This window comes from Natator depressus, chromosome 6 (assembly GCF_965152275.1).
Source record: "Natator depressus isolate rNatDep1 chromosome 6, rNatDep2.hap1, whole genome shotgun sequence".
Lineage (NCBI taxonomy): Eukaryota > Metazoa > Chordata > Testudines > Cheloniidae > Natator > Natator depressus.
In genome coordinates this window covers 75161508-75175052 of record NC_134239.1, presented here as the reverse complement: position 1 = coordinate 75175052, position 13545 = coordinate 75161508, and the positions used below count along the sequence as shown (strand labels likewise).

Sequence of the window (13545 nt, the reverse complement as noted above, 5' to 3'; positions counted from 1 at the left end):
TAGACACAGTCCTACTGGACTTGTGCTCTGTGAATCCACCAACAGAATCCCACAATGACATGGGCCTACCTTTGTTGTCCTCTGGACAGTCAAGTTTGGTGGGCAGTCAAGTTTTCCCATACTGCACCATGAACAGAGGACTAGACCGGCCCATGTTTTGGGAAGGCACTAGCAGTTTGGGACATGGGTGGTTGGACTTGGGCCTATATGATGCAGTGCAGACAGTTAAGCCCCAGTTTGGAACCCAAGATTCAGTAATTCCTAACCTGGGGTTATAAATGAGTATAGATGCTCAAGCCCCACATTAACCATCTCAGACGCTGTTAACTTGAGTTCTACTACCCCTGGTCTTACATTGCGGTGTGGACATACCCAAGGGGGACAGAAGACTAAGCATTAATAATTGTAAAATAGTCTGAAAGTTGAGCTTCTTCACAGAGGACTGAGTTTTGAGAGTTTTTCACTGTTTTTCTCTTTCAGTATTTTCCCTTCCTCTCCAGCTCCCACTGCAGTCCATAGCAGTCCTTTCAGTACTTTCACAGGAAGTAGAACTGCCCCCCCTTCTACAGCATACCAGACCATTCTACGACAATTGCACCTGTAATTTAAGAACACACCATCAGGCCAAGCAGATCTGTCTGTTTAGATCAGCAACCATGGTGAAACTAATTTTAATGTGCTTCTTCCACTAACCGGCTGTTTATTTTTTATCCTGTCCTATTTTTGCCATTCTAACAGGAAGCCCATATAGTCTATTATTCACCCAATCACAAGCATATATCTGCAAGTCAAAAATCAGTACTATGTGGAAACCACAGCAAAAGATTTGTTTTTGTTGGGGCTTCACATTGGAACACTGAATTGTGAAAACCACATTTCATGATGAAAGGTTTAATATCTTTTCTTACATATTATATGTTTGGGCAGAATTAATCAATGAATGACACAGCTCATGTCTAGACATTAAACATAGTTCTGTGTGTTTTAAGAAAAGAGGAAACTTTAAGGAATGCAGTTGGTAAAAATCACAAAATCTGACCAGCTGTAATGTGAATCTGTTCGAAGGAAGAACTATCATCAGTCATCTCTGAGCAAGAGAAATCAAATTATCCTAATGAATACAGGAGGAATAATATACTTATAAATGTATATTATATTTAATAACATACATAAATATAATATACATATAAAACTAATATTAAACGATCCTTTAAACTCTGGCACATTACTTTGAAAAACAAAACTGATGAAAGTGACAAAAATGGAGCTACATATTTTTAAACCGATAAATCATGATTCCATTATTTTACCTGAAACTCTTTTGAGTTACCCCAAGTAATGTGAAATAAAGTCACATCTGCGCTCCTAGTTGGGAGTTCTGGGTGTTCAGTGTCTCTGAAAATCAGACCAAGGTGCCCAAATAATTGAGGCACCAAAATCAGAGGCCACTGCTGTAAAATTTGGCCATTATTTTTCATTAAAAACATAATTTGTTATTCAGTAATTGTAGGGAATAGAAACATAAAACTAAACATAGTATTTTACATATTTAAAATGTTTTCTCCATAAGCTCACAAAAACAACTTCCATCTCCACAGGAGCAAACAAGGGCTGGGAGGATAAAGGTTGATATTATCACCACTCACCCCTATGCTCCACTCTGTGACTCTAAAACCCAAAGATACGATAGAAGCAAACACAGCATGTTTTCCTCTTTCTTGAGCCCATGCAATTCTCTCTACACCTGCTCCATGTTGTCAGGGCTCTGCTGGCATTCAAGGGTTGAGCGGGCGGAGTGGGGGTGGGGTGGGGAGCAGGGCATAGCCACAGTCTTTCAGGACTTCATGAATTTCTGAGCAGAATCCACTGCTCCCCCTCCACAACTCTTACTGTGAATTAACAGGACTGTGCATTCCCTTCTTTCCACCGCTGCTACTAGTCAGTAGATGACACTATTCCTGTTCAAAAGTTCATAAAATTTAGTGCACACATTTAAAGTAATGTACAGGTTAGAATTCTTAACTTTTACTGCAGCCTGCACGCCTTTGGTTCTCAAAATATGTTCTTGCACCCCTTATCAAAAATCATTGAAGTAGGTCAGTTCTTTAAACCTAGATATATTTTTTTGTTTGTATATTACAGTAATCGTTAAAAATGTATAATGTTAATAAATACATAGGTTTGATGAAACAAAGTAGTTGTACTTACGTGCCTGTGCTTAATTTGTGTTTTCAATGATTTACCTTCTAAAAAAATCTGGCATGTCTCACACCCCCATAAAGGGCATCTCGCACCCACAGGGGATGTGTGCACCCCAGGTTAAGAACCACTGGGTTAGACAGTATATTACACCTGGTTAAATTTTACAAAACCGACCATTTCACAGTATATCATGGGTTTTTATGTAATGAAAATTGACATATTTGCAACATTTATCTAGATTTTATATACTGTAAGCTGAATTTTAAATATGTCCATACTATATTTTATGAAACCAATAAAAGAATATAGTCAAAAAGTATTTGTCTGTCTAGGCCGATGAAGTTTGTCTCCAGTCCTAAAATTGCTGATGCAGATAGCCTATTTTTAATTTCTTTAAGGATCTACTGCTGGAAGGCATGCTGTTACTTCCACATCCTCTGTTGCTGGTTCATCTGAATATGGGTTAAATATGACAACACCACAGACTTCACACTGTAGCCGAGAGGAGAAAATATAATTTTATGTACCGGGAAACAGCAGGTGCAGAAGAGCAACAGAGAATACATGTTTTTTCTTTCAGGAACAGGAATTCTGACAGAGGACCTTGCAAGGAAGGCACACACCATTTTCTCATATTCTGTGGACACCAACACTATCCTCCCTGCCACTCAGGCTTGTAATCTGTGCATCCTCTTTCTCTTGTCCCTCACTCTAAACCATATCCACCCTGACAGCTCTTCCTGCAAAACATCTCTAAGATCCATCCTCTGTTCATCCTGCTAAAATTCTGGTACAAGCCCTCATTACCTTGTATCTTGACTATGGCAATCGCCTCCTTTCTGGTCTACACAAATGCCATCTTGACACCCTTAAATCCATTCAAAATGTTGCTGCAAAAATGCAAAACTCAACACTTTGACCACATCACAACATTCTTTGCATCCCTCCATTTGGCTCCCTTTTTCCCCTTCACTCATGCACAAAGTACCAGATAGAGCTTTGAGAGTGAAGGGAAGTATGTAGAGCAGTCAGACTCTGACTTCACTCTGCGAATGATGCCAGCCTTTAATGTCCTTTGGTCAAATTTTCCCACAAGCATCTTCACCTGTTTTCTAGGCTGTTCCTTATGTCTGGGAGGAATGCCCTGAAAAAAAAATCGGCAAAGCAATCTAATTATCATCTTTCAAATCTCTCCTTAAAACTCACTTAGGTTGTGATGCCTATAAAACACTTGACAATGGTTAAACTACTGGTGTACCTCAGCTGCCGCTCATTACACTAAGCATAATCCCATTTTTTGTCTCCACCTGTTGCCTCCCATCATATATTTAGATAAGATATTTGGGGCAGAGACCATCATGTGTGTGTCAGTATTGTGCCTAGCATAATGGGTTCTACCATAATACAAAAAACAGTCACCACAGTCACAAAGACAGCAACAAGTAGAACCTCACACTGATTGCCATCCATTGTTTTGGATAATGTATGAACAACATGGAAGAGATCAGAAGTAAAAAGCGGTATCTCTGAAGCTTATATGGGGTGGGGGGAGGAAGGTGAAGAAAAGCTGGGAAGGGAGAAGGTTACCCCAGTAATGAGAAGAGGGTCACTAACACTTTCCCTTTTTTACAGTAGAACAGATGGCAGTGACACTGGTATTCGTACTGTTCAAACCCTAAGAACTCATGAGGAAATAGTAATATTTAGTTTAAATGTGATTTGCAATGTACAATCTTCTAAAAACTGTAAGGAGGCCAGATTCCAGTAATATTGTGAAACTATATGTGGCATTCATGAGACAATGTGTTATGCTGTCATTAACACACTGACAACGTGGAAGGTCTAATAAAATGCCAACCAGATTATTAACAACAGCAGTATTTCAGTAACGTTCAGCCGCTCTAATCAGGATCAAAACCTGATTGCACTATCGGTGGGATGAACACATGGTGAGTGACATTGAAATGACTTGCCTACAAACTGCACATAATATTGAAAATAATAATTTTAACTGTTTTCCCCATCAGAAGCTGATAAATAAGATATCCATAGTTTACTGTGAGCACCATGATAGTATAAAAGTATCATAAGATAGAATTAATTTTTTACAAACCTGTAATAACTATTAATACCATACAGTTTAAAGCCATATCACCTTCCACTGTGATTCGAATAGTTCTCACAAACTAAGCAGAGTCTCGCTTTGTGATTCTTTGGATGAGATGTAAACCTGAAGTCCTGATCACTTGGCCCTGAACACAAGAATCCTAGTGCTTTTTTTGTCTGGTGTTACACTTGGTATGCTTCCCGGGCAAATTACAACATGAATAATTAACTTCAGCCTACTTAAATTCTCACTGAAGTTTCATCTGGCTCTTGTTCTAAATGAATATGTAGCACAGCTCAGTGCTAATTAGCAACTTCCCCAGGCCATTCCACTGGTGCTGTGTGGGTGTCATGATAATTATGACAGATTAGATAGGATGTCCAGGAGAAATAGTTTGTACAGTCAGTTAAAATGTTAAATGCTTTTGGCTCTATATAGAAGTAAGATCACCATCATATTAAATTTCATTGGTTTTTTTTTTTTTGAAAAATGACTTTTGAGAAACATGTAAAGGATTTTAATTGCAATCTTTTTGTAGTTAAGATAATATTTTTAAAAATAAAATATGTACACTACCATTGTGCTTGCTTTCATGGGTGAAACTCCAAGAAGATAACTTGCTAATGCTTAGCTAGGACAAGGACTAGTGTTTTGAGTGAAACTGAAAACCAAAACTGGTCATAGAATTGGACAGTTTAAGGCCAGAAGGGACCCCCAAATCATCCAATCTGACATCCTGTGTATCTCAAGTGGCCAACATCCCCCACACTAACTCAACAACCAAAATTAGTATTACAGCCCACAGAAGACTAAATTATTATATGCCACAGGTAGAGAATAAAAGGGACTGAGGTGCACCAGGGATCAAGGCCTCCTGCAATGGTGGGGCAACAATTAAATGAGCTATACCGAGATAATCCCAGCAAGTGCCCTGGACTTTCATGGTGCAAAAGGTGGCAAAAAACCCTGATAATTCCTTCCTAATCCCACATATGGCACTCAGTTAGACCTGAGCATGTGAGCAAGAACCAGCCAGCCAAACATGGGAGAGAGAGTGCTCGCTGCCACCTCAGAGCACTGGCCCACCCTGTCCAATGTCCCATCTCCAGCTGTGACCATCTCTGATGCTTCAGAGGAAGGAGACAAAAAAGGAAATCAGATTTTTTTGGGGGGGGGGCAGGGGGTAAAGGGGGAGGAAATGCCTTTCTGACTGTTACAGGTGACTGGCTGAAGCCCTGACGCATGAGCTTTAAGAATGCAAGACATAAACCAGAAAGAACAACCAGGGCTGCCCCACAACCCTGCCCCACACCATCGTAAACAACCCTGACATACAATCCCACACATATACTTTTCCTGCTCTCTTGAAATGAATTAAGTGTTTTTTCCCCCAGAACTATTGGGAGGCTGTTCCAGAACCTCACTCTTCTGATCGTTAGAAACCTTCTAATTTTCAGCCTGAGTATACCCATTTGTTCTTGTGCATGCCAACATTGTTCTTTAGTTTGAATAACTCTTTACCTTTCTTGGTGTTTACCCATGATGTATTTATTGAGAGCAATCATACCACCTCACAGCCTTCTTTTTGCTAGGCTGAGCTTGTGATAGGATTGGGCTGACTGGTGGTACCACTTAGTGGTTAGGTCTCCGGATTACAACTCTCCCCTGTCTCTAGCATCCCCTACCAGGGGTCACCCTCTTTTGGTAGCTGGTAACTTGGCCCTCTGTCCAGGTCATTGTTGAAGTCCACCCTTTTTCTGCGTAACAGAGTTCAAGAAAATATAGAAGTCCAACGTCCTGCAAAAAAGGAGTGTCCAGCCCAACTCCGGACCCACAAAGCCCCCTTACTTTAGGGCTTACAATGTCTTCACTCTTCTTAACTCAAGGTCAGGGGTTATGCCACCCTTGTGGCTGGCTTATAGGGGAAGCCTGGACTCTCCCTGTCTCCCAGGCTTCGGCCCAGGGGTCCTACAAGTGGCAGCAACGGAGCACACTGGGGTGCTTGATAAGTTTGCCTCCTGGGGCCACATCCTACCACTTATTTTCCCAGTCCAGGGCATGGTCGCAGTCTCACAAACAATCCAAGAAAAGACAGTGCAAAGGGTTTCTTAATAGAATTAAATATAAAATAAATCTGGAGAGATACTAGCTTGTTATCACAAAATATTGTTTGCTTTGTAACTCAAAATGTATTCTTCAATTTAACGAGCATGAGAAATTTTTGAAAAAAGAAGAAAAAGATCTGTATGAAGAAACTTCGTAGTTTGGACATTCAGATGTACATATTAAAAAGCTGCCAATAAAATAACTGGACTTGTGGAAAATACAGTCTTCAATGTCCCCAACATGTGGTTGGCATTATGGTGCATGAAAATACATGTAGCAGATGAAGGGGAAGTGGCCATTCTAGACAGATTCTCTTTACAAATAGGTGATCTTCAAAGGAGATTTTATGGTATTATAGTTACATACTAACACTGGAGGAAATGGTATGTCTGAAAGAGAAAGTATCCCTATACAGGGAATTTATTTTGAAAAAATTCTACATATATCTTTACAGTCATTTATTTATTATACACATGTAGTTTTAATATCGACATCTATAACTCTGTTTCGGATTCCTAAATGATGTGCAGATTTTGTCCAGGAAAGAGACAATAATTCAACTATATTTTGCAAGCAGCTAACTTATTTTCATGGTCAGTTAAGTGTAGGGCAGCATGGTTAAAGTGTTTCTGCTACTAAAAAACGTTGGATAGAAATCTAATTAGATTTCTACAGTTTTGTTACATTTAGAGGTCAAGTAGTTTTTAGACAAAACAAGATCTTGCAGCTGAGTCTATCACTGAGTTAAGGGTACTATTAACCTCTTTTTCTGTACTTTTAGAAATCTTTAGCTGCCCTTTTAATAATCCAAAAATATTTAGTTTAGTTGTTTAAGATTTCTCATATTGGAAACCTAGACTGCACTTTTTTTATTTTTATATTAATTATAATCGATCAAATTTTTAGATGGTGACAGAAAAAAACTCAGGGCAAAGTCTTCACATTTGGGTTCCTAAATCTAGACAATGAAATCCACATTTACACACCTACATAACAGGAATAATTCTGAGAAAAGATAAGCCAAACATCTGCAGCTCACATTGAATTTACCTCCAAAGATTATTAAGGCGTCAGTTATTTAGGTGCCTAAATAAAGATTTAAGTGTCTAATTGCTGACACCCAAGTTTTAAAATATTGACTAAAGCTAGTTATTCTGCTTCTACAATATTACCTCCCTAGATCCAAGAAGAATTTGTTACTGATAAATACGTCTCTTTTTTACATTTTAATTATAAACATGTAGAAATGCAAAACAAATCGTGCATCAAATTAATGAGCTTCACCCAGCTACAGAAGACAGCTGTCCATTCCTATCATACTAAGGTTATTAAAGTTTACCATTGCAGTAAAAACAAAACTAAAAAAGTCTCCTTCACAATGTACAGTGATTAGTACTTAAATTTCTTTCAACCTTTTATTCCTGGACAGCGGTTGGTGAAGTGTCAGTCTCACACTTTGTAAAACAGAAACTTTAAAGGGTCATGACTTTACAAGATGATGAAAACAGTTTTTCCATCATTCTAATTTAGTTATTTCATGAGGCTCTTCATTTCAGCAGCACTCTGTCTTGATGAATCACCCAGGTTTTAAATTTAAAGAAAAAAAATCCGAACAAACCTTCTCAAGGTTAATGATATTCTAATAAAATAATTTGACGCAAACTAAAAAATATTATCTATGTGAATCTGAATTGTTTACGAATTCAAAACCTGGTGCTTTGTGTTCTACTGGCTACAGCTTTATATTCATGAACAGGAATAAACATCACATCAGACCCATTAGCAGAATGGATCAGAGATCTGTACCACCTTTTTATTTGTAAATAGATTTTGACAGTATCTTAGCAATGAAACAGGCAAAATGATGGTGGATAGTTTTACTTACAAACCAAAATAGCGCAAATAATATATTAAAGATAGTTGAGAAGTTCTGTTAAGATGTCTAATGCTATGTTTATGCCTTTACATGGGTATTTAAACCAGTTTCTTTGAAGGGGTTATTGGTATACAATCAGAATCCTGGTACTATATAAATTAAAAAGGAAAGGATGTGTGGCCTCGATCTTTTTTTGGTACATTAATTTATATTCCTCATGACTAGCAATGGAATGATACTAAAAGGACATGATTCAACAGAAAATACATCCAGCTATTGTATTGTGGAAGTCTATGGAAGTCTGCTAAATGCCAACTGATTTTATATAGTTTCAGATGTCAAATCAGGCGCAAGCAAATATAAAAGATACCCTTGTAAACGTTACATGATGTAAACATTGTAATTGATTTTTTTATGCTGTTAAAATGAATGATCCAGAATGCTATGCTATTTAAGTTTTTTAAAACTGTATTATCGGCAATTAACACCAGATTTGAAATATATTCATGGGGCTTAAATATATTTGGGAATTTATGATTTTTCTGGCATGTCTTTAAAAGTTGGCTTTTACCTGTTCAATACCAACTAGTCAATCCAACAATTCACTCTGATTTAGAGCAAAATGAACAACCTAAGCGCTAGTGCGTTTACTACTCTCACCAATAGTTCTCCAGAAATATGTTTTCTTATTTTACTGAGTTGAATTTGGAATATGCACCCAGATTTATATTTTGCACTGAAAGTGTGTTATCCATTTTTTTCCGAAGTCTGAATGTACTACAACCCATTCAGTACTTTTTCAATGCAAAAATATGTGATCCCCATGGGGTATTTGCATACAACAGATTTTTTTCCTCTCTTTTTAAAAATAGGATTCAACCTCTCTCTTTTTTTTAAATCAGGCTCAGAGCTGTGGGGTTTCTATTTTATTTTATTTTTTTACTCAAACTAATAAAATCAGGAGACTGTGGTGAGATCTAGCGGCATGCAGTTTGATGTCCTCAGCAGGATACCAACAGTCAGAAGTGGTGCTGTAAATTCAGTGTGGGGCTTCAACACTGTGCTAAGTGTGGCCTGAATCTCAGGGGCTTCCCTTTGATGCAAGTGCAGTATATTAACTGGAAAAGCATTCACTTTTATTTGTCTGTACTGTCTGCGACAGCAATATCGCCTCATTTAGACTAGTTCAACATGAAAATACACAGAGAAGCAATCTGTTACAAATTAGCATAGCTCCCCTTTCATTTTACTAGCTAGTAATTGGAAGGGGTTAAGAAAGTGTAATTTATCAGATTATATGTGTTTATCTTTGTGTGGGGACAGCATGCCTTTGGTGAATTTTTCTGCGTACCCTGAGGGAATAATCTTTCCTTGATGTCCATTTGATCTGAAAGAAAACAATGACGCCTGTGAAATATGGGAGTATAATTTGTTCGGTTGAGAAGGAACAGTTTCCCAGACATCTGAAATAGTATTAATGACTTTATTAGAACCTTACCTTTCTTTGGAAATGTTTTTATTCTCTCGTTTCCAAACGGTCTTGAAGTCACTGCAGAACTCGTACCACACAGTGAAAACGTAGTTTGGTGTGATGTCCTTCTCACCAGACTTTGGCTTTATCCCAAAGTATCCCACTGTTTCTTCAAAGCTACAGGGGAAAAAAAACTGTCAACACGTAAAACCCATTGGGGAAGCTTAGTTTCCCCGAGGGTTGGTTCCTGACTCAGTAGCCAAGGCTGATAATTACCATAACTTCCCCTTAACTTTGGAAACCATAGCAGCAATTCATGCCAAGTGTAACTAACCTTCCAACACCTACTTTTTTCCCCTAGGAGAAGAATTTTTGTGTGCACGCATAAGACATCACTCACGGATGTCATGTATGCAAAGCAAAAGGCACTCATTTTTAATAATCATTATTTATTTACCTGAATTTCAAGTTAAACTTATTAACTAAGATTTTTATTCTGCAAAGCTGAAAGGGGAGGTATTTTGGTGTTATTTATCTGATTAAAGGCTGACAGGAGAGTTGTATGCCAAACCAGAAATAATTAGCTGCCAAAAGGAAATCAAGTGTCACCTGATCTCTAGTTTAGAGACTTTCAGGGAGCTCAGTGCAGCAGCACAAATGCCACAGTCAGTGCCAATAGCTAGTCTGCAAAGAGATAACACAACGAAAGCGATTCATGCCTTCCCAGGGGGCTAGTAAGCTGATAAAAGCAGTAATAGGCTAGTTTTATTGCCAGTGTTGTAATATGTTACTATTCTATATTACAGCTAAAGCACTTTTGCAGTGTATCTGAGTATTTCTAAAAGACTCTTTTCCTGTTGAACATAGTTTTGTGGTATTTTAAGTTATTGTGCAATATGCATTTGAGCCATTATTGTATCACATTTCACAGATAAACAGGTAATTGATTCCATGATCATGGTTATGAGATGTGCAACCTGAAATAATAGAATCTACAAATTCTTTTTGCTTTTGTTAAGGTTGAATCAGTTTTCTTTCCAAATTAGAAATATCTGTCAGGGTAGTTTTGCTGATAATGATTAAAAACAATGTCATGGCTTAACAGTAAAGGCAACATAAGAAAATCTTTCAAGAGAATTCACTTTTCTTGAAACTCCAACTACATTTGGGGAAGGGGAAGTAATGTGCTTGTTAACATCTACTGATGGTTCTTAATTCTTGAATATAGGAAGCTAAACACTTGAAAACAAAAGGTTTTTTAAAAAGTGTACATGGCCTACAAACAATAAAATTTAAGTTCAACAAATGGCCTTCAACTCATCTTTGGGCAGATATCTCATCCCTTATTAGCGGATTCATTTACACAGATCCACATTATGGGACAGAGTCATAAAAAGAACTTAGGTGCCTAACTGATACTTTAGACACCTAAATCCCAGAATCAGGTCCCACTGGAATTCACAAATCCCTCATTCAGTTGCCACCAAATCCTATAGGTGCCTACACTCACAAAGCGCCTATACGTTTGTAGTAAAATTTCCCTGGGCACATATGTTTCTGTCCATGAGCATGACACAGCAACTCACACCAGGTGTCCAGACACATATGTCCCAGAGTGATTTACAAACTGGGGAAAGACAGGCGTTTCTCTGGTAACTCACTTCCAGGGTCCGATCTGGTAGGCAAACTCTGAGCACATTTACTAGTTTGAGCCGCTATAGATGAGCATACACTAAACAGCCTTCCCCAATCCCAGGATTTATTGCAGTAACAGCACAGGCACCTAACTCCAATAGAGGGTTTGCAACTGAGAATCCCAAATGCCTCCCTGAAGCTTGGATTTAGATGTTTATCTCCAAAAGAAGGATGGGGTTTAGCACTCACTCCTTGTGTTGGCATCTCCCATTGGCTAGTTTAGGTGAAAGAGCTGCCTAGCATGCTGGCTTTTGTCAATTTCATTCTGCTGCACCTTTCTCCCTCTATTCATTGTACAGGGAGCCTAGAGGCCTAATCCAGGCTTTAAGAATTAGGCATGGGGATGCATGGTGATGCTGAGTGTTGCCACACCTAAATTTTTTGTGTATCTAGCCCCATGTGTTTATATGGAAATTCCATGGTTAAGGTTGAGTTTTGCACTTAAAGCAGGGCTTTAACCACTTTGCTATGTGTGAAGAATACAGAGTATATGCCTCAAAATTATAGCAAAAAGAAAAGGAGTACTTGTGGCACCTTAGAGACTAACCAATGCTCAAATAAATTGGTTAGTCTCTAAGGTGCCACAAGTACTCCTTTTCATTTTGCGAATACAAACTAACACGGCTGTTACTCTGAAACCTGTCAAAATTACAGCAGTTACTCTGGGGAAGCCAGAGCATATACTGTAGCTGCTTTGCAAAATAAAGCACCTGGAAATTCAGTTGAACCGGTCAGTATACTTTGGCTACTTGTGCTTCTCCAGAGTGGCATTGAGTAGCAAGAGCTACTCAATGAATATGAATAAGAGTTAAAAATTAGAAAATGATTTAAGGTTAATAATTCATATCTAGCTGATGCATCTTTAAAAATCAGTTTAACATAATCGAGGATCACAGATTCTAAAATGCCTTCATCAGAATTAAAAGTTGATAACATGGTATCACTACGGGGCAGAGTTAAGGAAATCTGATTGCCCTAACTGTGCAACTCCTGCTAGGGGAGCGGAGGCAGGAGAAAAAGAGGAACCATTATAGGAGGGAGACAATTCCTTCTAAGGTTCCACCTTTATATAGCACCAGTTGCACTCACACAGTCCCCTACCTCAGGCCCCAAAGTAAATTCCTGGCCTAACCATCCACCACCCTCAACATTTCCACTGAATCCTCCACCTTCCCCTCTTCCCAATTTCATCCTCTATCACCCCTCCCTCCTATATAGCCCTGCTCTCACCCACCTTGTGCCTTCTACTGCCCAGTCTGCCTCCAGGCTTTTATAAATAACTGTTGCCCATTAAAAGTGAATAATAGATCCTTTCAACTACATCCTTTCATATCCTGGAGGATTACTTGGCAAATTTTCCTATATATTTTTAAAATAATTAAAATAAAAAAAAACCAAACCTGTTTCCCAGATAACTAAAACCAATCAGCCAATTGCAAAGTAAGGGCCAATTTATCAGTACCTCTAGCTGCTTTGCTCTGCACCAGAATGGTGCAAAGCAGCTAGAACGTAACTGAGAATCTCACGCTAATAGTTTAAATGATTTTTTAAATGATTTAAGGCTGATATTGTATAGATTCAAATCATTACAAATATCATGTGGTAGGATTTTCTTTGCTTTTTGTTTGTTTGTTTGTTTACTGTTCATGTATGACATTTTGAATAGGTTAAAAAATGCTAAGAAACTCTGAAACAAGAAACTATTAAAATGGAATTAAGGTTGAGAGTCCATAACAGAAATTTGGGGTAAAATATATCACAGGTAAAGAACTTAAACACTCAGGACTCTGCCCTGTCATATAACTAGCAAGAGATCAGTACAAATAAAATTAGACTGTATAAAATTTATTATCTTAATTTTATACTTTTAAATTCTACAGACCCTGAGCCAGACCTTTAGCTGAGGTATACTGACATATCTCCATTGTCTTCAACAGAGCTATGCTCATTCATGCAAGCTGAGTATCCAGACATATATTTTCTTTTTCAAGCACTATTGGTAATGGGGAATTACTATCTCTTTGCTAATTTAAATCACCTTCAGTCTCCACACTTAATATTAGGAGATTGAAAAGAATAATTAACAGC

At 38.1% G+C, this 13545-nt stretch overlaps 1 protein-coding gene across 2 annotated transcripts in view; it reads right to left on the bottom strand.

The window, feature by feature from the left end:
- Positions 1–13545, bottom strand: part of FMN1 (formin 1) — a 391310-nt gene that overhangs the window by 19360 nt on the left and 358405 nt on the right. Inside the window, exons 18-19 of one of the 2 annotated variants that reach the window (XM_074955742.1) lie at positions 9790–9939; positions 3308–3346 (exon numbers count right to left, since the gene is read on the bottom strand). In XM_074955742.1, the coding sequence (XP_074811843.1) occupies positions 3308–3346; positions 9790–9939 (189 nt within the window). The remainder of the gene's footprint in view (positions 1–3307; positions 3347–9789; positions 9940–13545) is intronic. The other variant, XM_074955743.1, reaches the window with a different exon arrangement.